The sequence below is a fragment of the Balaenoptera musculus genome, chromosome X (genome assembly GCF_009873245.2).
Source record: "Balaenoptera musculus isolate JJ_BM4_2016_0621 chromosome X, mBalMus1.pri.v3, whole genome shotgun sequence".
Lineage (NCBI taxonomy): Eukaryota > Metazoa > Chordata > Mammalia > Artiodactyla > Balaenopteridae > Balaenoptera > Balaenoptera musculus.
This window is the reverse complement of record NC_045806.1, coordinates 781,809-805,578: the sequence shown is the minus strand read 5'-3', so window position 1 is coordinate 805,578 and position 23,770 is coordinate 781,809. Positions and strand designations below refer to the sequence as shown.

Below are 23,770 nucleotides of genomic sequence, written 5' to 3'. Positions count from 1 at the left end.
AGCAGTTTGTTTCTCTTAATCCCCAACTCCTAATTTATCCCCTCCCCCGCTTCCTTTCTCCTTTGCTTATCACCACTTTGGAATCTAAAAGCTAAATGAGTTTATATAGGAAGCAGAAACAGACTCACAGACATAAATAACTCATTTCTCTTGAGATGTGACTTCCGTGCAGTAAAATGCTCAGCTGCTGTGTTTTTCATGCGGGTGTGTGCGGTCTTCCGGGCCATTTTCCAACACCTACAACCGGCTCCCCAAGACTCCAGACCCCACTCCCTTCAGACCCCCAGTTGGGAGTCCCGGGCAGCCCGGACTTCTGACCGACTGGCTGTAAATCAGGGCTTCCCATGACCCGCCTCCTCAGGGTTGATAATTTGCTAAAACTGCTCACAGGACTCAGGCAAAGACTGGCATTGAAAACAAAGACTTTGCTGGTTTATGATAAAGCATGTAACTCAGCTGGGTTTTTTGGGGTTTTTTTTTCTTATTTCTTTTCTTTTTTTTTTTTTAATTTATTTATTTTATTTATTTATTTTTGGCTGCGTTGGGTCTTTGTTGCTGCGCGCGGGCTTTCTCTAGATGTGGTGAGCGGGGGCTACTCTTCATTGCGGTGCACGGGCTTCTCATTGCCGTGGCTTCTCTTGTTGTGGAGCATGGGCTCTAGGCGCGCGGGCTTCAGTAGTTGTGGCACGTGGGCTCAGTAGTTGTGGTGCATGGGCTTAGTTGCTCCGCGGCATGTGGGATCTTCCCGGACCAGGGCTCAAACCCGTGTCCCCTGCATTGGCAGGCAGATTCTTAACCACTGCGCCACCAAGGAAGCCCACTCAGCTGGTTTTGACTTAGGATCCAAGTCAGACGGGAGGAACGCACAGGGCAGGCATGGGGAGGGCACACAGAGCCCAGTGGGCCAGGTGCGAATTCGGAGGAGTGAGGGCGGCTCTGAGCTCGCCCATCACGGCCGCTCAACCAAGCTCCCCTCCTTGGGCTCCGTGTGGTGGACAGAGTAATGTCCCCAAGGACCTCCAGGTTCTGATCTCCGTGTGGTGGACAAAATAATGTCCCCAAAGAGGGCCACATCCTAATACCTGGACCCTATAAAAATGTTGCCTTCTGACAAAAGGGACTTTACAGATGTGATTAAGTCCCGGATCTCGAGATGGGGACTTGGTCCTGGATTACCCAGGTGGGTGTGACATAATCCACAAGCATCCCTATAAGAAGCAGGCAGGAGGGCTTACAAGCTATAACGCGTAAGCTCCCACTGTGTCAACTCAGGAATTGTGGTCCTGTTAGAGCAGCCACTGGAAAGTCATTCGTTTCTACACTGCAGCCAGTAGAGAAAAAAAGAGGATGTGAATCTTCTGCCAGTGGAAGCGGGCGGCGGCACAGACCCTCATCCCAGCCCCAGCGGCCAGCAGCAGCTCGGACCCCTCGCTGTGAGGAAGGGCTGGTGTTTCCCTGGAGGAGGTGGAACGCGCATTACGTGGTCAGGATCGTCGGGCCCCGAACCATCCCTCCAGCTACAAAAGCATCTTTGCAAAAGATCACATTATTTTTTAGAGTAACAAAACAAAACAAAACAAAACAGAAAGCTAGAAAAATGCTCAAAATAATTTTAAAAAGCTACATTCAAAAAAATTAAGCAAAACATTGAAAAAACGTTAAAAGAAATTGTTAAAAAAAACCAACAACTTCCAGAAAGTCCTGGGGATGCAGACATCTGGAATTCACGCGTTCGCTGGGGCTTCTGTGACTTCTTCCACGGCTAAGACCTCTTCCTTGTCACCTTTTCCCACATCATGTGTAAATTTCTCCCAGATGATCTGATGGGGAGAAGGATGGGGGTGTCAGGAGCCCCGTAAGCAGTGGCCATGGGGGGGTTTAGCTAGAAATCGGACACGGGTCTCTGCGTCAGACCTTGCAGCCGGCAGATGAGCTTGTGGGAGGGACATGTGAGCCTAGGGTACCACACACGCTAGGGCCACCCGGAGCTCAAGGGGAGCGGGAGGTGGCTCGTCCTGGCCCCCTGGGGTGCGTGGGCCCCTGGAGGTCCCAGGGAACCGGAGAGGGTGTGGGTCGGTGCTCCTGAGAGGAGAGGTGCCCAGCTCAAGAATGGGGGTGAGCAAGCTGAGAGCTGGGGGATATGATGCCAGACAGCGGAGTAGGTAGATGTAGCCCCCGCCCCATGGAGAGGCAGATGTGATGAGTGCACCCAAGGGGGGGGTCTCACGTATGGGGGTCTCCCTTGTCCCTTGTCCTTTTTTCATCCTCTCTGGGAGCTGTCCCCTCCCGGAGACCTGGTCAGACCCCTTTCAGTCTGCCTCTACCTCTCTCTTTCTCCCTCCCCATCTTCCTTCTCTCCTTCTCCTCCTTCTTCCCCCAGTTTCCCCAGACACAGCTCGCAGGTAAAACCCCAGTCCCTGACCCCTGAAGAAGGCCAGTGAGCTGGACACGGGATGGCAGTACGTCCTGTGGACCCCTTTGGGTGGACACAGTTGAGATTCTGGGCTCCCTGTTCCCTCTTCTCCATCCTGGTTTGCCCCCCACCCCATATGTACCTGGTGGTCGATTTGAGGGTTATTGTTCAATTTATCTTTGATCCGTGGAATTGGCGGGAATAACCTGTGCGTCCCTAGGAACCTGGTGAGACAAGAAATGTGTGAAGAAAAGACCTAGATGCCCAATTTCCTTCTTGCACCCAAAGGGAGCATGTTGTCATGTCATGTGCAAACACGCCATCCAGGCTCATTTCTTCAGAACAATTTCCTTTAAGAATCACAGAAGGACAAACTCCAGGCTTAGATCATGGAGAAAATGATAGACTCTGTGAGGGCCTTTCTAGAACCTTCACTCACTCCCTTGGGCACAGGGATGGGAGTGGGGGACGTGTCCAGTCTCCAGCAGCTTGGAGGAGTCTGGGGTCTCTGGTGTTTAAAGACCAGGAGGCTTATCCAACCTTGAAGCCCACGGTTCCAGATTGGGCCGTCTTCTGTTGATGTCATGTATTTTCAATGCTATCTTTTAGCCAGCATATTCCATGGTCCCGCAGCAACCCAATCCTGCTGCACGTTCACAGGGGCGTTTATTTTCTTTCTCACCACACGAATGGTACCTCCAATCCTGTGACATCATCAGGAGAGGTTGTACCGAGCTGAAAGGTAGCCTCCAAATATATTCAACTCATCCTGACCCCTGAAACCTGGGAACGGGAGTTTATTTGGAAACAGGGTCTTTGCAGATGTGATGCAGTGAAGGTTCCGAGATGCGGTCCTCCTGGATGAGGGTGGCCCTACATCCAATGACAGGGTCCTTCTAAGAGACAGAAGAGGAGAGACCCAGACACAGAGGAGAAGCCCCAGGAAGACAGAAGCAGAGACGGGAGGAATGCGGCCACAAGCCCAGGGACGCCTGGAGCCCCCAGAAGCTGGAAGAAGTGGGAAGGACCCTCCCCTGGAGCCTCCGGAGGGAGCGCGGCCCTGTCCACACCCTGACCTCAGACGTCTGGTCTCCAGGATGGGGGAGGATGTTGTTTGAAGCCTCTGGCTTGTGGTCACTGGTTCTGGCAGCTACAGGAAACTCACACAGCTTTTGTTTAAGATAAGTCTTCCGTGTAAGGCATGAGATCTGTCCCTGTCACCTCAGCCAGCGGCCGGGCTGCCCAAACGCCTCTTTGCTCCCAGGTCCAGTGTCCCTGGGAACAGGGGTGCCTCGCAGTTGCTTTCACAGGGCAGACCAGTGTCTCGCCTGGTCCTGGGGGACATTTAGCACAGGATGCCCAAACAGGACAGGGGCCGCAGGTGGACGCCCACAGCATCCCCACATCCTGCAGGAGGCTCCCCAGGTGCAAAATCTCCCCATGCTTTGCAGAGTGCGTCATGCCATACGCATGCAACTTTAGTCTGCATGTTCATGCTTCATTGCAAAGCATTTGCCCGGTGGCCACAGACCCTGCGTGACGCCAGGGTCACACAACAGGAAAGATGACTGCAGAGGTGCCCGCGGACAGGCTGATTGCAGTGGTCTGGGAGTCGGGGCTGAATAACTTGTGCTGGGGGAAATGAAAGTCAGAGGAGGAGAGACATTCTGAGAATTCCAGAAGCTCCAAGGGGCTGAAGGCAGGCAGAACTCTGAGCACAGCAGAGCTGTGAGGAGTGTCCGGCAGGAGTCTGGGGGCAGGATGAGACCCGTGTTGGTTGCCAGCTCGCCTGCCACTGACAGACAGAGTATCAGAGCTGTTTCTCTCCTGTGTGTTTTTCCATCTCTCCAACTTCCTTCCCTTTTTCCAGACAAGTTTTCCTCCAGAAAACCCACACGCCAATTGGCTGCTGGGACTGCCTGGGGTGTTTGCAGGCTGCCCTCTCTTTTTTGCCAGCCGACTGGGGCTGCCTTTGGAATAAACACCGGCCCCCTCCGCTGACCACGGGGATGCTCAATTAGGACGACCTGGGGTTACCTTTTGAAAAGGCAGCTGACGGTCAGGCCACAGACGAGGGTCCCCAGGACCACCAGCAGGTAGATATGCACCAGGCTGGACTCTGGTTCTGCAGAGCCTGGGGAGAGAGAGGGGAACACGCCAAGTACGCCAGGGGCCGGGGTATGCGGTGTCACCACTCAGCCAGCTGCTGTCCTCACTAGCTCGCGGAGGGGGAGACACGCCCAGAGCAGGACGGACATCTAGAGAAAGGACCCAGTCCTGCAACTTTCACAAAAAGATGTTCGTGAGACAACACGACCCCGGGGTCACGTCCAAAACACATAAAGCGATTTTAAGACACAGCAACCCAAAGACCGAGAATTCAATTTAAAAACGGACCAAAAAAAGATGAATACACATTTCCAGGCATACGGTTTTAAACAAAATCACGTCCCATCTATTCTTAAGCTTTAATTTCGCGTGCCATTTAGAATAAGTACTCTTTACAGTACATTATTTTTCTAACAGGGCACATTTGGTCTGTGAATATTTAAAAATCCAGTGAGAAACCCCAATTCTCTCAGGATCCTCGTAACCTGATCGAGGGGCCGCCACTGTGAGATTTTTCAATATGAACAGATGAAATGTGACCTATTACACAAAGCTGTTGTTGTTGTGTTTTAAAGCAATATGTTAATTGTCAAAAGTGCATACTCCAGAGGGGAAGTGAGACCAAAAAGTCACATGGAAGTCAGCCAAGTCTGTTTAGAACTCTATTCCGGGAAAAGTCTATTCTTTTTGTCTGTTCTTATTTTTTTGGTGGTGGGGGGGGGGGACCATATTTTAAACCCATTTTTAAAGTGGGTTGTCAGTGTCTTTGTTCTTGGCTTCTCAGAATACTTTATATGCTTTGGAGGCTTGGCCCTTATCAAACGATTTGAAATATTTTCTCCCCTTTCATGGGTTGTCTTTTCACTGTCTTGAGCGTGTCCTTTGATGCACAAGAGTTTTCATGTTTGATGAAGTCCGGTTTACCTATTTTTTTCTTTTATCATTCCTGCTTTTGGTGTCACGGCTAAGAACCCACTGACAAATGCAAGATGGCAAATCGATTCCTTATTGTACTCAGCTGTCCCTTCCAGCTTATGAAATATTGCTGAATCCTTATTTCATTTCATAAATTCTACACCGGCAGGCATCAAAGGCATTGATCTTGGATCAGAAAAAAAAAAAAAAAAACAAACGTATGCATACTATGCTTGCTAAAACACTGAAGGTGTTTGAGACTGGATGTAAGGGAAGGTAGACTGTTAAGTATCAGATCGGCTTTAGGGCCAAACCATTAGATTCCTGCCAACTAATCAAAGTTAGAAGGAGGAAGGCAGTAAAATCTGTCAGGCTAGCCCTCCCCTGATTAGAAAGAAACAGAGCCAGTTTGGATGTGAGCTGTATCCTGACCAGAGGTGGACCTTGATGACTGTTTGGCGTGACCAGGAGGGATGGGTCATTTCCTGGCGGGGAGGAGGCTCAGGAAGGCTCTTAGTGATTCTTAAAGGGTCCCTCTCACTAGCCGTTGCTGTTGCCAGGGGAACAGTGTCGCAGGGGCCGGTGGGCAGGAACCCCTCCCAGAATGGCTCAGAGGTGAACTCAGGATGCCAGGATCTGCCCAGTGATGATCTGGGGACACGTACCAAAGCCAGCTGGCTGGCTCCAGGCACCCCAGTGGGCTCTCCGGGCATCTGCCGTCCTGATCTTCACAGTATGTTTGGCTCTGAGCCCCGGTCTCGGAAAGCTGTATTTATTCCCCGAGTCACCAGACACCACTATCTTTGGAGAAAACAGAAAGTTAGACAGAGTTGTTGCCTGTGTTGAGAAACAGAGTGCGGGTGTCTTTTCAGTTGCCCAACTGAAGTGAAAGATTCAAAGCCACACTCTCCCAATCTGGGCGTGAATGTGGTACTTTACGTCCTGAGGACTTGGGAGGAATGCTTAAGGGAATAATGACAATGAGTGATTCTGCCATTTTCCGAGTAACCACTCCTGGGGTTGCTAGGATCGTAAGTATAGATGCAGAAATGATTCAAGAGCTACAGTGGGTGTGAACCGACCTACGGATGGATAATCCCCCTGTAAAGGATGTTAAGAGGACCAAGTTCAACTTCCTCATCGGACAGAGGAAGACACTGAGGTCAGAGTGGTGGTGAAACTTAGAAAAGACCAACAAAAAGTACTTTGATGATCAACCTTGAGAGGAATTTTGGAAGAAGACATCATCTCCTTGACACTCCAAGGAATATTTCCTCGACCAACATGGATAGAAGAGGGAGACCCCATCCAGGGGGCTACTGGGGGGTGCCCCTATATCACTGACTGGACGGTACTCTAGGGAACCTCCATCCTCTGGTTTTCACCCCGTCCCCATCCTGGCCACCGCTGGACCAAGTTTGCAGTTGGCATGTGTCCATTGCCCAACATTGTACACTTAAGCTACAAGGGTGATATTTTGGGTCAGAGTTGTAACTCACCAGTTGATTTCTACTGCTTCCAGTATTACTCTAGAAAAAAAAAAACCAAAACCAAAATAGAATGTTTACTTCTCTCCATTTTGAAGGTTTTTCACAGGTCTCATCCAATCTCCCCCTCTGAGTGCAGTCAGGAAAAACCGAAACAGTCAGGGCCCAACAAAGGGTTGAGCTCCTTCTGTCCCCCCTAACCTGCAGTGGACCCCACATGGAAGGATGGAACATGTCCACAGGAGGAAGGGTGCCCCTGTTCATGGCTCCTTCTAGAACCTCAGCTGGAAATGGATCCTAATAAGAATTCAGGTGGGCTTGGAGCAAAGGCTCCTCCTTGTCTGCACTGGGTCCAGTTGGACATAGGGAGAGGGTTCCTCCTTGTCTACACTGGGTCCAGGTGGGCTTGGAGCAGACCCTGAATTTTCCCAGATGTTCACCCATTCTGAGCCCACCTCATGTGCCCCAGGTCCTCACGGTGGGTCACGGGGTTGGCTGCCAAGCTTCTTGAGGCGTGGTGCCCCGCTTGGAGCAGTGTCCACTCACCTGTCTCTGGATGTCCAGCTGGTACTGGAACTCCCTGATGGACCGTGTTTTCCGGGTCCTGGGCTTTTCCCACCGGATGAAGCAGTGTGATTCGTTGCAGTACACGGTGATATTATTGGGTGGGTCGTATTGCTCTGTAATGAGAACCCAGCAGACACCTCTAATCCAGAATGCTTCCCCTGGACCACAGAGAGGAGACCCAGTTCTGCCTTCCCAACATTGATGGTAGCTCCCCAAGGTCACCAGGGGGCAGGGGTGGGTCTGAGTGTTGGCTCTTGAGGAAGATGATGAATCATCAGGCCGCCATGTGCAGAAGGGAGGAAGTTTGGGTTCAAGAAGACCTGGGGAGACTTCCCTGGTGGCGCAGTGGTTAAGAATCCGCCTGCTGATGCATGGGACACAGGTTCGAGCCCTGGTCTGGGAAGATCCCACATGCCGCAGAGCAACTAAGCCCGTGAGCCACAGTTACTGAGCCTGTGCTCTAGAGACTGTGAGCCACAACTACTGAAGTCCATGTGCCACAACTACTGAAGCCCCCATGCCTACAGCCCATGCTCCACAACAAGAGAAGCCACCGCAATGAGTAGCCCGTGCGCCATAACAAAGAGTAGCCCCCGCAACTAGAGAAAGCTCGCGTGCAGCAACGAAGACTCAACGCAGCCAAAAATAAATAAAAATTAAAAAAAAGAAGACCTGGGGAGGTAGGTGGTGATGGGTTTGGAGGGCAGGAGAGAGGCTGGTTTGAGATGTCTTTAGCCTTAAGAGGCCTGGACTATCCTATGGGATCTGGGAGCCTGCAGGTAGAAAGAGGGGGCTGGTGTTCAAGAGAAGACATTGTTTGGCATACGGGAGTATCTTCAAGAGACCAGCCTGGAGCAGAGCGCTAGAAAGAAGAGAAAGAGCTGGCAAAAAAAAGGAAGAAGAAGAAGTGAATTCACAGTGGTCCAGGATGGGGTGGAAGGGCTTGGACTGTCAGAGTCTAAGGAGAGAAAGAGGAGGTGGCATCTGGGTAGATTCAACTGGGTGTGCACTTGTCCTTGTAGCAGGTTACCCAAAGGGAGGGAAGGAGGGAAAGATGGGGGCTTGGAGGAATTGGGTCCACATGGAGCTAGCAAAGTCATGGCTTCCAACTGGGGGAGCTGATGCATGTTTGAAAAGGTCAAGGAACTTCAGTGTCCTTCATCGTTGAACAGATATTGAAACAGTGACCCCATGACGGTGCATGCCAGCAATCAACAGGATGGGAGTTCTGTATCTGACTGCATTTTGATGGGCATCTGTTCCATTCTAAAAGCTGACACTCAATTCTGTTGTTGGAACATTTGAAGGTCTGTTTGGACAGCTTGGCTGTGTGAAGCTTCTCTGGTGACTGTGAATCTCATGGACTCCACATCCACATCGAGTAGATCTGATCATCTTTAACTTTAGAGATGAGATGCTCTATCCCTAGGATACTTACAGTGGATTTTCCAGCTCAGAACAAAGTAAGGGATATAACTCCTCTGGTCTATTGTTGTGATCTGGACTTAGGATTCTGCACCCAGTTCTGATGTGTGGGACTTCCCTCCGACCCCCAACACCACCAAGCAATTCTCTGACACCAGCTGGGTGTCCTACAATTCAACTCAATTCTGACACTATCTACCTGGAGATAGCGTCAGATTCCACAGGTGAAGGGCTCAGTCCTCCCACTTCAGATGTCAATCCCAAGTCCAGATCATCACCTGTGCTTCCAACTGACCTGCTATAGATCAAAGATTCCCCTGACCTCCTCCGTGGGTTTGATTAATTTGCAGGAGAAGCTCACAGAACTCAGGAAACATTTTACTTACTAGATCACTGTTTTACGATAAAAGGACATAACTCAGGGGCAGCCAGACAGAAGAGATGCATTGGGCAAGGCATGGGTAAAGGGTGTGGAGCTACCACGCCTGCTCTTCTCGGGTGGCTGTCTCTCTAATTTGTGGACATGTTTGATTGAGTAATTAAGGATCTTGAGATGAGGTCATTCTGGATAAGATGAGCCCTAAATCCAATGACTGGTGTCTGTATAAAAGGAAGGAAGGGAGATTTGTGATATACCAGGAAGACGGACATGTGGACAGAGATTGAAATGATGCATCCATAAGCCAAGGACTCCTGGCCATCACCAGAAGCTAGGAAAGAGGCATGGGAGCAGATGTTCTTTCAGACAGTCCAGAAGGAACCAACCCTCCCAATGCCTTGATTTTGGATTTCTGGCCTCCAGAACTGCAAGAGAATACATTTCCATTGTTTTCAGCCTCCCAGTTTGTGGTCATTTGTTACAGCATCTCCAGGAAACTTACGCAGATTTCAACGCAAATTCTGTCGGACCTACTAGGCAGTGGTTAAATCACAGGTGGTTGCTCTCACCTATTTCTTTTAACAACAAAACCGAATCGAAGAACTGGATTCCTGTTTCTTGGCTGGTACCGTTAACCAGGAAGTAACTGTACGAAGTTAATCCGGAGAGGTCTTGGAGGTGACATCCCACATGGGTTCCCGAGTCTTTTAGGTAACGAGGACATTCTCTTTCGATTTTTTTCCTGTAAGATTCCAAAGTGTTCAGAGAACAATCAGGGCATATTTCTTTCTTCACTGTATTTCTCAGGGTTGTCTACATGAGGTCAACACTTACTTTGAGTCTCTTATATACAAAAAATATTGAACGTCATTGGGCGCTGCTTGGCCCTTGGCCCAGGTGCAGTTCATGAAATCCGCATTGTAGATAAGACAGGAGAAGTTTTGGGCAGCTGTGCCCTCCCCACCTGGGAAGAGGCAGAAACAAAATAATTTGTACATGGAGTTTAAAGGGGGATGGACCGGACGGCTTCATGGTTCAAAGAAGAATCAATACCAATTCTTCTCAAACTCTTCCCAAAAAGAGAAGAAGAGGGAACACTTCTAAACTCATTTTATGAGGTCAGCATCACTCATCACTCTGATACCAAAGCCAGACAAAGACACAAGAAAAGAAAATTACAGGCCAATATCCCTAATAAGCATAGATGTAAAAATCCCCAACAAAATGTTAGCAAACCATATCCAACAGCACGTTAAAAGTCAAATTTATCCCTTGAATGTAAGAATGATTCAACATACGCAAATCAATCAACGTGATGCACCACATTAACAGAGTGAAAGAGATAAACCACATAATCATCTCAATGGATGCAGAAAAAGTGTTTGACAAAATTCAACATCCATTCAGGATAAAAACTCTCAACAAAATAGGTATAACAAGGATTTACTTCAGCACAATGAAGGCCAAATATGAAAATCCCACAGCTAATGTCATACTCAATTGAGAAAAACTGAAAGCGTTTCCTCTAAGATCCTGTACAAGACAAGGATGTCCACTCTCACCACTCCTAGTCAACATAGTACCTGAAGTCCTAGCCAGAGCAATTAGACAAGAAAAAGAAATAAAGTTATTCAAATCAGAAAGAAAGAAGTAAGATGATCTCTGTTTGCAGATGATATGATCATATATGTAGAAAACCCTAAAGACTAAACAAAAAAAAATATTGAAACTAATACATTTAGTAAAGTTGCAGGATACAAAATCAACATACACAAATCAGTGGCATTTCCACACAGTAACAATGACATAGCTGAAACAGAAATTAAGAAAAAAAAACCTCATTTACAATAGCAACAAAAAGAATAAAGGACTTAGGAATACACTTAACCAAGGAGGTGAAAGGCTTGTAAGTTCAATGTTATAAGACATTAATGAAGGAAATGAAAAAAGACTCAGATAAACGGAAAGACACCCTGTGTTAATGGACTGAAAGAATTAATAGTGTTAAAATGTCCATACTACGCAAAGTGATCTATAGATCAATGTGACCCCTATTAAAACCCCAATGACATTCTTTAAAGAAAAAGAAAAAACAGTCCTAAGATTCGTATGGAACCACAAGACTCCAAATAGCGGAAACCATCTTGAGCAAGAAGAACAAAGCTGGAAGCCTCATGTTGCCTGATCCCAAGATATATTACAAAGCTACAGTAATTAAAACTGTACTCTGATGGCATAAAAGTAGACATAGAGATAACTGAAACAGATTAGAGAGCCCAGAAATAAATCCCCACACTTATGGTGTACTGATATTTGATAAACCTGCCAAGAACACACCAGGGAGAAAGGATTAGTGTCTTTACTAAATGATGAAGGGACAACTGCATATCCACATGCAGAAGAATGAAATTGGGTCCTTATCCCACACCGCATACAGAAATCAAGTCAAAATGGATTAAAGACTTAAATATAAGACCTGAAACTGTAAAACTCCTAGAAGAAAACATAGGGAAAGAACATCTTGACATCGGTCTCGGCAATGATTTTTTGGATTTAACACCGAAAGCACAGGCAACAAAAACAAAAGTAGAAAACTAGAATTGGATCAAACTAAACACTTCTGCACAGCAAAGGAAACAACACAGCGAAAAGCCAACCTATGGAATGGGAGAAAATGTTTGCAAACCATATGTATCTGATAAGGAGTTAATAACCAAAATATATAAAGAGTTCAAGCAACCCAATAGCAAAAAACAAATTTTTAAAAAACAAATAATCTGATTAAAAAACAGTCAAAGGATCTGAATAGACGTTTTTCCAAAGAAGACATCCAAATGTCCAACAGGTACCTAAAAAGATGCTCAACATCAGTAATTGTCAGGGAAATGGAAATTAAAACCACAATGAGGTATCACCTCACACCTGTCAGAATGGCTCTCATCAAAAAGACAAGAAATAACAAGTGTTGGCAAGGATGTGGAGAAAAGGGAACCCTTGTGCACTGTTGGTGGGGATGTAAATTGGTGCAGCCACTATGGGAAACAGTGTGGCGATTCCCCCCAAAATTAAAAATGGAACTACCATATGACCCAGAGATCCTTTTTATGAGTGTATGTTCCATGGAAATAAAATCTGGATCTCGAAGAGATATCTGCGTCCCCATGTTCACTGCAGAATTATTCACAAAAGCCAAGATATGGAAATAAACTAAGTGTCTGTGTGGACAGATGAATGAATAAAGAAGATGTGACACACACACACACACACACAGAGGAATATTATTCAGCCACTAAAGGGAGGAAATTCTGCCATTTGCAACAACATGGATGGACCTGGGGGGTATTATGCTAAGTGAAATAAGTCAGACAGAGAGAGACAAATACTATATGATTCACTTATATGTGGAATCTAAAGAAAACTCATAGAAACACAGAATAGAATGGAGGTTCCAGGGGCTGGGGAGGGTGGGGGAAATGGGAAGATGTTCGTCAAAAGATACAAATATCCAGCTATAAGATGAGTAAGTTCCAGGGATCTAACGCACAACATAGTGACTATAGTTAAAATACTGGATTGTTCACTTGAAATTCACTAAGAGAGTAGATCTCCAGGGTTCTCACCACAAAAAAAACAAAAACAAAAAAAAACTACGTGACAGGATGGATACGTTAATAGCTCAGTTGTGGTAATCATTTCACAAAGTATACGTACATCAAAACACCAAATGTGGGAATTCCCTGGGGGTCCAGTGGTTAGGACTCTGCGTTCTCACTGCTGAGGGCCCAGGTTCAATCCCTGGTTTGGGAACTAAGATCCCACAAGCTGCGCAGCATGGCCAAAAAGATAAAAAAAAAAAAAAAAAAAAACCCACCAAATGGACATCTTAAATATATGCAATTCCTGTGTGTCAATTCTATCTCCATACAGCAGAGAAAAGCAGGGGAATGTGTCCTGATGTTCATGGGGAGCCGAAGGATCCCCACCATGTTTTCCCTACCTGGGTTCGGGTAGACCAGTGTTTCTGAAATTCGTCTTTGGTTGATATTTACTTCGACAGTGAGCGTGACTCCCCCATGGAGAGAACAGTCCTGAAAGGTGCACTGACATTCCTTGTCTTTCACCTGAAAGGATGTCATCAGTCAGTGAATTAAGAACCAGCCTTCTTTCGTTTCGTCCTGATGTCGTTTGCTCCTACACTGACCCTGTGATGACATCTACCTCCTTCTGTGACATCTCCCCCAGGTACCTTCTTTGGGAAGACGCCAACTAGCAGCGTTCAGAAGGCCAGAATAGAGCTCACCTTTTTTTTAAAAATAAATTTATTTATTTTATTTATTTATGTTTGGCCGCGTTGGGTCTTCATTGCTGCGTGCAGGCTTTCTCTAGTTGCGGCGAGTGGGGGCTACTCTTCGTTGCGGTGCGCGGGCTTCTCACTGCGGTGGCTTCTCTTGTGGAGCACAGGCCCTAGGCGCGTGGGCTTCAGCAGTTGTGGCATGCAGGCTCAGTAGTTGTGGCGTGCAGGCTCTAGAGTGCAGGCTCAGTAGTTGTGGCACACGGGCTTAGTTGCTCTGCGGCATGTGGGATCTTCCTGGATCAGGGATTGAACCCGTGTCCCCTGCATTGGCAGGCAGATTCTTAACCGCTGTGCCCCCAGGGAAGTCCCAGAGCTCACCTTTTAATGTGAGAGCCCTCATCCCTTTAAACTGTATGGGAACTTCACACCCTCTTTTATGGGATTGACTTTTCTTGTCCTATCTCATACCCACCATTCTCTCACAGGTGTCACGTTTACATTGTATCCAAGTCAGTCTGTTTACTTTATTTCCATTGAACAGGCAGAGCTAATGCTATTTCTTTCTCAGGATTAAGTCTTGCAGGTGGACCAGCTGAGCAAAAAGCTGCCATTGCAGGCAGCCAGGAGCCCCCAGGCTAATTGGAATAGGGAGGGCTGAGGGAGGAATGGGTTCTCTCAGGGAATCAGCCCAGTGGACACATCTTGGACACAAGCAGCACTTTGCTGGTGCACTTCGAACTGTGAGTCTGTGATGCGTCCCAATGTCACGCGTATGTTTTTTATTTGTCCTGCTTGACGAGAGCTCCACAAAGAACAGTGATTGAGCACACCCAATCCATCTTACCTTTTTTTTAATCTGTCCCTTCTCCTTGTGAATCAACACACATTCCCCGTAGGTAGCGTTTTCCTGGCAGTCCCAAGTTAATTTTGTCATCTTTGGGTCAAACTTCACGTTTAGGCTGGAGTTCTGTTCCACGGTTGGAAGATCTGAAACACACAGCCTCAGGAGTCAGAAACTACTCTCCTCCCGTCTCCATTCTCCCTTAACCAACGCGTCTCACGTCTTGTGAGCAGAGATCAGGGCTGGGATTCACTGTCCCCCCACCCCTCTCACAACCTCGTCACCCCCTACCCCTTTCCCACCTCTCCTTCCTGCCCTTTCTGCAAGGGGAGATGTCTACTGTGGAAATAAACCAAGACCAACCAAGCAGGAGGGAGCAAAGGCTACGGATTCAGATCCTGCCATAGCAGAGGGCGCCGGCCACCATCACCTGTGCCTGCAGAATGGGTGGGGGAGCAATCACATCACCAGCAGGGGTGAGCACGGCAGAAGGTGTGATGCCGGTTGACCGTTGCGTACGAGGATAAAATGAAATTAGATGCAGGCATTGGGATGTGTCCCCCAGAACCCAGGGTCACGGGAATGGGGGCAGCAGGAGGAGGTCAAGCACATTCGTACGTTTACCCCGGTGCTCCTGGGTCAGGAGGAATGAGGGCACCGGCAGCGTGGAGAGCAGAGCGGCCATCGCCAGGGCACACGTGGGGCTGCCCGAAGGATGTGGACGTGCTGGGGGAAGAGAAAATCAGCTTTCATGGCGGTCTTGACATGCCGACCAGTGACGTTTCCCTGGGGGGATGTCCAGGGGAAAAACGCAGGACTCTCTCCAGGGGGATGGTCAGCATGGTGACCTGGCCAGCCTGGGTCACTGCGGGCCGCAGAGGGTCCTCAGGCTTCAGTAAGCCTCAGAGGTGGCCCCAGAACGGAGGGCCTGTCCTCAAGCCCGAGCACCAGGTCCAGTCTTCCCTGTTACCCTCTGAATCACTTCGGGCAAGGTGCCCACCTGCCTGGTCTGTAACCTGGTGGCAGGGGTCGGGGGGTGGGGGGGATAGCCCCCAAGTCAAAGGCAATGAAAGGCCATGTACCGCGCCCGAGGGTGGGGTTGCTTCATGCAGTGGGAGACCCTCCACCGGACTCTTCCGCATCCTTTCCCCAGAGCCTGAGGATGAGGGTCCCTCCATGTAGTGTATCTGGGGAAACCCAAACCCTGAGTCTCCAACGTGGTTACCAGAGTCTGTGGATGGGAATCCCTCCGTGCAGTGTCTCTCTCTCTCCGCCCTAAGAGACTGTAAGCCCCCAGCCATAGCTGTTTCTCTATCCCCAGAAATGCATCCCCAGCATATGGGTATCAGGGCGCTGGATACACATTTTACAACTTGAGTGGATTATTTCTCCAGAGCAGACTGTGCTAAAAGCAGGTGTAGCCCCTGGAACAGCTGCTGAAGGTGGGAACAGAATAGCACGGATGGTGTATGTAAAGAAAATATAAGCCATTTATATACATATATACATTATTATATAATTCCCCTATGCATTATTTATAAAATCTATCTCTTCATTTATAATATATATCTTCGTATAAAATTGTATATATAATGTGAATTATATAGAAATAATTCATGTTTGTATGAATATGAACAATTTTATAAATAATATTGATACATAAGGACATTCTGTCACTTACTTATATTATCTTTATGCTAGGAGACTCTCTCTCTGACAAGCTTGCTTCACACTTCGATACCTTCATTATTCACACCCGATGAGGGAAGTTGATAAATGAGCAGAAAGACAGACACAAAATCAGACAGACGTCATGAGTTTGTAGGGGCTGAGCCTGACGTGGATGTACAGTTCCCCACAGAGCGTGGAAACCGGGGAGCTTTTCCTGCCCCCCAAGAAAACTGTGGCCTGTGTTACTTTCCTTGTGCTGCTGTAACAAATTCCCACAAACTTAGCATTTTATTTTTTAATTTTTTTATAAATTTATTTTTATTTATATTATTTATTTTGGGCTGCATTGGGTCTTCGTTGCTGCGTGCGGGCTTTCTCTAGTTGTGGCGAGCAGGGGCTACTCTTCGTTGTGGTGCGCGGGCTTTCACTGTGATGGCTTCTCTTGTGGCGGAGCTCGGTCTCTAGGCGCACAGGCTTCAGGAGTTGTGGCGCACGGGCTCAGTAGTTGTGGCGCACAGGCGGCTTAGTTGCGCTGTGGCATGTGGGATCTTCCCGGACCAGGGCTCGAACCCACATCCCCTGCATTGGCAGGCAGATTCTTAACCACTGCGCCACCAGGGAAGCCCCAGACTTGGCATTTTAAAAACTACAAACTTAATCTCTTGCAGTGCTGGAGATCAGAAGTCTGACAGGGTCCCTCTGGGGTAAAATCAAGGAATTGGCAGAGCTGGTTCCCTGTGAAAACTCTACAGGGGAATGTGTTTCCTTGCCTTTTCCAGCTTCCGGAAGCCACCTCCTTCCTGGGTGCATGGTCCCCCTCCATCTTCAAAGCGCATTAGTCCAGCCTCTTCTTCATCATCACAGCACTGCCTCTCTCTTATAAGGACACTTGGGATGACACTGAGCTCAACCAGATAATCCAGAATAATCCCCCATCTCAGTACTTTTCACTTAGTCCTGTCTGTCATGTAAGGTAACATATCCAAAGTTTCCAGGGATTAGGACATGGGTGTTTTGGGGGACGTTATTCTGTCGACCACAGGGGGATCAGACGTGGACCTCTTTGGGGGACGTTTTCTGTCGATCATACGGGGATCAGGATGTGGAATGCGTGACTCAGGTGACCATGAAGCCATGGCTGCCACGTCGCAGTGATTACAAGATGCTTTGGGGGGCTTCCCTGGTGGCGCAGTGGTTAAGAATCCACCTGCCAATGCAGGGGACACAGGTTCAAGCCCTGGTCCGGGAAGATCCCACATGCCGTGGAGCAACGAAGCCCGTGCGCCACAACTACTGAGCCCATGTGCCACAACTACTGAAGCCAGCGCGCCTAGAGCCCATGCTCCGCAACAAGAGAAGCCACCTCAATGAGAAGCCCGTGCACCGCAACGAAGAGTAGCCCCCGCTTGCGACAATTAGAGAAAGCCCGTGCGCAGCAACGAAGCCCCAATGCAGCCAAAAATAAATAAATAAATTTATTTTTTTAAAAAAAGATGCTTTGGGGAAAATTACAGCCCCTTTGCTTAGTGTCTTATTGCTCTGACTCTCTCTTACTAATCAGACTGGATTTGGGGAGAGTGGGACAAGAAAGGCGGGTTCAGGTTTCCTTTATGATATTAACACATTTTTTGAGATCTTAGAATATTTTTTAAAACTTGAGTTTTGCAACCATTAAAAAGAGTCATTAGGAACAAAACAAAAATAGAAGCAGTAAGTACACAGAGAGACACGGAGGAACTTTCAGTGCATATGACTAAGTAAAAGAACCAATCTGAAAAGGGCATGTAGTGCATGATTCCAGCTCTATGACATTCTGGAAAAAGCAAAACTGTGCAGACAGTAAAAGGATCAGTGGTTGCCAGGGCTTAAGAGAGGAAGAGGGATGAAGAAGTGGAGCGCAGGGGATTTTCAGGGCAATGAAACTGCTCTGCAGGACACTGTATATAATGGTGGATACAGGTCATCATACATTTGTCCACACCCATAAAATGGGCAACACCAAGACTGACCCCTAATGCAAATTATGAACTTGAGTCAAGAATCATGCGTCCGACTTGCTCCATCAATTGTAAGAGATGTACCACACTGGTGAATGGTGTCCATCACAGGGGAACCATCTGTAGGGGAAGTGGGTACATAGGAATCCCCTGTACTTTCCACCTAATGTTTCTGTAAACCTACAGCTGCCTTACACAAAGTCAATTAACATTACAAAAAAAGAGTACTACAAAAGCACCATGCTCTGTTCCGATAAAGCCACGCTCCACAGAAAACACCTGGTCTTCCGGCTGGGTTTGGCATGGCATCTGCGACTCTGCTCACCGTGTCCCCAGTAGTATTTTTGGTTGCGGTGATTCATTTTTTGGTGTTGCTGGGACTTGGAATGTGGCCTTACCGCTTTCCTTCTCTTGCGCTAAGTTCTGCCAGGCCACACCTCACCTCTTCGCGCTGCCAGGAATCCCATCCTTGTAACGCTTCATCTTTTCTCTGAGGGCCCTCTCCCTCTGCATTTTATGGTGCATGATCACATTTTCTGTAATTTCCTTGGATTTATGGAGTCTATTAGTCTAAATGCAGCCTCTGTCTCTTGGTGTTTTAGTTTCTTGGGGGCTGCCCTAAGAAATGACCACAAGTTTTTCTTTCCTTTCTCCCTCTTTCCTCCCTCCCTCCCTCCCTCCCTTCCTTCCTTCCCTCCCTCCCTCCCATCCTTCCTTCCTTTCTTCCTTCCCTCCTTCCCTCCCTCCCTCCCATCCTTCCTTCCTTTCTTCCTTCCCTCCTTCCCTCCCTCCCTCCCATCCTTCCTTCCTTCCTTCCTTCCCTCCTTCCCTCCCTTCCTTCCCTCCCTCCCTCCCTCCCTCCCTTCCTTCCCTCCTTCCCTCCCATCCTTCCTTCCTTTCTTCCTTCCCTCCCTCCTTCCTTCCCTCCCTCCCTCCCGGCCTTCCTTCCTTCCTCCCGGCATTTCCCTAATTCATTCCTTCTCTGTCCAACCCTGTCCTGCCTCTGCTTTTTGGAGGCCCCTCCCACTATGCCCAGCACGCCTACCCCTTGGACCTCCGTCTCCTCGTTCTTGTGTCTCCCTTCTGGGCTCCAGCTGCACCAAGGGGGCTCCTCCCCCTTCCGCCAAGGCTCTCGGACAACCTACAGGACCCGCCATCAGCGGACCGCTGGCCCAACTCCTCTGCGCCATTCCACTCTTTGCCTGTGTCACTCCGGGTGACTTTGGCATCTATTGTACAAGGGGGACCTCCCGACTTCCGTGAGCCATCTCCACCAGCAAAGGCCCTCCCCTTCACCCCAGCTGCCTTCACATGCTCAGTCCCCCGGCCCGGTGTCACCTGGACACCCCCTCTCGGGGACCTGTTCACGACGGCCCCAAGCTTGCCGGTGCTCCACAGGCACCAGACGCCCTCTCCTCACACCCCAGCTGCCTCTGCTAAGAGCCGCCGGCACCTCCGACATTTAATGTGCTGTTTCCATGAACGCGCCTCCTTTCCCACCTCCTCTGTCGAAGGCTGGACTGGCTCATCTATTGGAGCCGGGAAGGAAGGAAGGAAGGAAGGGAGGGAGGAGGGAAGGAGCGAGGGAGGAGGGAACGAAAGAGGGAGGAGGGAAGGAAGGGAGGGAAAGAGGGAGAAGGGAAATAGATTCCCTGAACCTTCACCATCGCCTCCTGGCTGGATCCCAACAATGGAGGACCCCACCCACTCCCTTTTTCAGGTGTGCACACCTGGGCCACCGCACACCTGGAGACAAGCACCCAGCCTCAGATTCCTGCCCCCCACTCCCCCCCCCGCCCCCTGGGACCTCACTTGCTATCGGAGAGGAAATAAAAGCCACAGACCAGACCTGTTCCAACTTCCCCACCTGACTGACATCTCCTGCCTTCCTCCCACGATGGGAAAGCACCCAGCTTCCTCCACCCGCGAACGGGACCCTGGACCACCCAGCTTTCCTCTGGGTCTTGTCCCCGATCCTCTGTGCTGGGGCCGGGGCACCCTCCGGCTGCACCCCAGAGGCTCTGGGAGAGGACCTTCCTGGGTCAGTGCACGCCCACAGCGACTCTTGCCTTGCCTTGATTTTCACATCCGCAATTTGTGCAATGCCCTTGCAGTTTGAGCTGAGCTTCACTGAACAGGACGGGGGATGGGCCGTGGGCAGGGTGCGGAAGGGCCACAGTCTGAAGCTTCTTAGTCCTCTGGTTACAGCACCTGCGTTCATCCCCTGACCCTCTGTCCCGTCAGCTTCCTGGGTGCACTCTTCTCCTCCTTAGTGCCTCGCCTCGTACCTGCCTCGGGGAGGGGGGTGGACACACAGCGGGTACCCAAGGATACACACTATCTTAGACTGATCGACACCCTACAGCGCAGTTCCCCATTCAGCTTCCTCTGAACTGAACCCCCCTTGGCTTCTTGCTCATTGTGATGGGGCAAAACCAGAAACTTCTGTAAACTTGACTTAAAAAAAACCAAGTTCTCACACACCACACAGGGACACAGAAATCCACCCAAAGGTGCTGCTTTAAATCATCAGTTCATCGCGGCCCCCGGCTCTTGGTCAAGGATGGTGAGAAAACCTCCAGCGGACAATTCACGCAGAGCATGAGATAATCAGTGCTATGATGTATCATGTTCAGACATAACCTGGTTTAATTCTCACCCCCGTCCTATGAGGCAGCTCCTGGTACCCTCGCAGAAGTGGCCAGAAGACCAAAGTCCAGTGAAATCTCATTCTTTTACTTTATTTGTTGGCTTGATTTTTTTTAAAGTCGAGGCAAAATTCACATGGTATAAAATTCGCCCTTTTAAAGTGTACAGCTCAGCGGCGTTTAGCACACTCATAATGTTGTGTATCCACCACCTCTATCTGGTTCCAGAAACTTCTCATTCCTCCAAAAGGAGACCCCGTCCCCATGAGCTGTCACTCCCCATCCCCGTCCCCCCAGCCCCCAGACACCATGAACCCACTTTCTGTCTCTGTGGATTTGCCCGTTCTGGTTGTCTCCTATAAATGGAATCATGCCATATTTTGCCTTTTGTACCCACTTTCCCTCTTCTTTTGGTTTTCACCAGGCTGGGTTTTCTTTCCTCTTTTCAAGATTTCAGCTTTACACAGATGTCAGCTGGAAAGAAGGCGCTGAGACCATGTCTCAGAACAACATCTCTCAAATTCGAGGCACACAGGACACACCTTGCGGGGGCGCGGGTCCATGGGTGACCCTTGCACAAGCTGGCATTTGGATCTCGCTGTGGTCCTGGGGGTGCCACGCGTCACTGTGACCGGGCAACACACAGACACAGAATGCAACGCCACCCTCTTCAGCAGCACCTGTAACCCGGGCAGGCCACCCGCCCTGCAGGACACACAGCTCCACGAAGGCGGCCCACCCGAGCCTTTGGACTAAATCCAAGCCACGTTCCAGGCACAGGCGTGTACAGGGAGCTCCACAAACTCCCACTGCAAGCTGGCTGACTCCCTGGGACTCATTCAGACCTTAAAACGCAGCTCCACGTGCTACGGGATGTACCCATCACCGATCACCATCTTCACCTCGGTGCCCTTCACCCAGCAGTTTTTAGTGCCCACCCTCAAGTTCTCACCCACCCGGAGTGCCAGCTGCCCAGAGCAGCAACAGAAGCAGGAAAAGGTCCCCTAGTGACTGGACACTTTGGAGGACCCCAGAGTCAAGGGGACCGGACCGCCCCACCGTACCACGCTCACCCCTGCCAACCTGCGTTCCTCCATGCTGCTGCCTGACGCTCCCACATCTGGCCGATCTGACAACTAAGTCTCTTCCTCGTCCGAAAGCGAGTGCCCAGATTGCGTGACAAGAACATTTCAGCTCAATATCTTCCTTTTTTTTTTCCTCCTTGATTTCCTCCCCCGTCTGTGGTGTTTCTCATTTTAAGGAATTGGGGAACCTTCATGGTGGAGTTGGCCCCTTCACCATAGATACAGAGAAGGTCACCTTCCTTAAAGTTCAACCAGGTGGCTCAGGAGGTAGCTCGGACCGGCTACCAGGTGGGTCTCTCGTCTCACTGCCCATCTTCATCACTGACGTGGAGAAGGTCATTCTTCTAGGAGTGGACACCATGGTGGGTCTTCATGTCTTCGGTGGAGAATACCCCCTTGCTCACATTCAGAACCAGCCCAGTTCTGTTCAGTTCAATTCATCAGAACTTTCCTGAGTATCCCAGGGATTTAAAACCAGCCAGAGTGGGTAGGAAGTGGCTTTCCAGCTCATGATGGGACCAGGCTAAACAGAAGGGTCATGGGGGCTGGGGACACAAACGCAGCACTGGATGTCCCCAAGGAGGGCCCGTGACATGAGGTGGTGGACAAGAGTGGGTGTGGGTTCCATCGGGACCACATCCTGGGTGTGAGGGAGAGATGGTGTCTCCCCAGCTAACTGGGGCTTCGGGGCTTCAGAGATGCAGGAATGCTGGTACCCGGATCGGAGATAGGGAAAGAGGAGACACTGGCAAAGGGGATGGAGCTGGGGGCAGGCCCGGTCCTGCCATGTTTAACTGGCTTCCCTGACAAGCCATGAAGGGGAGGCGTCCATCAGGGAGTCGGATGTAGGGGTCGGCCTCAAGGGAGAGGTCTGAAAATCTGAGCAGGGGACCTTCTCCTGAGCTCCCTTCCGGGCGGGACTCCTGTTCCTGATTCTCGCAGGATTAGAGTGGCTGCAGAATGAACATACTTGGGTGGTAAAGAGTTACCTCAGCGGCCCTGGGTGGTCCACACCCTGCCCACTGCAAAGAAAGGTCTGACCCTTGACCGGCTCCTGGGAAGTCGCCTATGAACCCTTGGAACATCCTGCCTTGTTTGCCTAGAGCCTTGGGTCACGCCCAGTGGTCTGTGCTCCAATGTGAGTTATGATGGGATCGTGGGTCACGCCACATCCGGACCTCGGGAGGGGCTGGTGACGGAGTAACTCAGGTCAGCCATGTGGGCGCTCCGTGCTACCTGACTGACCCCAATAAAAAGCCTGGACACCAAGGCTGGCTGAACTCTCCCGTTGACAATACCCCACGCATGTCATCAGGCATCATTGCTGGGAGAAGTAAGGCCTGTCCAGACAACCCCACAGGGAGACGACACTGAGAAGTCTAGTCTCTCCCGGACCCTGCTCCCTGCGTCTTTTGCCTTTGATGACTTCAGTCTGTATCCCTTTGCCGTATGAGACCAGAACTGTGAATATAACGGTCTTGCTGATTTCCGCAGGTCCTTCTAGTGAATCGTAGAACCCGAGGGTGGTCTCAGGGACCCCGACACACTACCTGTTTACCATCGTGCAGGCCGCTATGTCTGGTCAAGCATGACACACACAAGAGAAGGTGAATAACTAAAGGTCTGGACAAGCGACAGCGTGATGTTTCTCGGGACCCCCTGGTGTTCATTTCTTTTTTTTTTAAATTAATTTTTATTGGAGTATAGTTGCTTTACACTGTTGCGTTAGTTTGTACTGTACAGCAAAGTGAATCAGCTGTATGTATTCATCTATCCCCTCTTTTCTGGATTTCCTTCCCATGTAGGTCACCACAGAGCGCCAAGTAGAGTTCTCTGTGCTATGCAGTAGGTCCTCATTAGTTATCTATTTTATACATAGTAGTGTATAGGTGTCCATCCCAATCTCCCAATTCATCCCACCACCCACCTTTCCCCCGTG

General features: G+C 49.5%; 1 protein-coding gene across 5 annotated transcripts; it reads right to left on the bottom strand.

Annotated features, from left to right (window-relative positions):
• Window positions 1-1,626: 1,626 nt before the first annotated feature.
• CSF2RA (colony stimulating factor 2 receptor subunit alpha) lies at window positions 1,627-21,899 on the bottom strand. Of its 5 annotated transcripts, none has more exons than XM_036840012.1 (12): window positions 21,830-21,899; window positions 15,049-15,156; window positions 14,434-14,576; window positions 13,293-13,416; window positions 10,130-10,259; window positions 9,865-10,037; window positions 7,471-7,604; window positions 6,937-6,966; window positions 6,103-6,238; window positions 4,451-4,547; window positions 2,556-2,637; window positions 1,627-1,820 (listed from the first exon to the last, which is right to left on the bottom strand). In XM_036840012.1, exons 1-12 carry the CDS (start codon window positions 21,864-21,866, stop codon window positions 1,725-1,727), a joined length of 1,290 nt encoding a protein of 429 aa, XP_036695907.1. In that variant the 5' UTR covers window positions 21,867-21,899; the 3' UTR covers window positions 1,627-1,724. The 5 variants fall into 5 exon arrangements, with proteins under 5 accessions (XP_036695907.1, XP_036695908.1, XP_036695909.1 ...); XM_036840013.1 differs by having other exon boundaries at window positions 15,055-15,156; XM_036840014.1 differs by lacking the exon at window positions 15,049-15,156 and having other exon boundaries at window positions 21,830-21,887.
• Window positions 21,900-23,770: the final 1,871 nt, after the last annotated feature.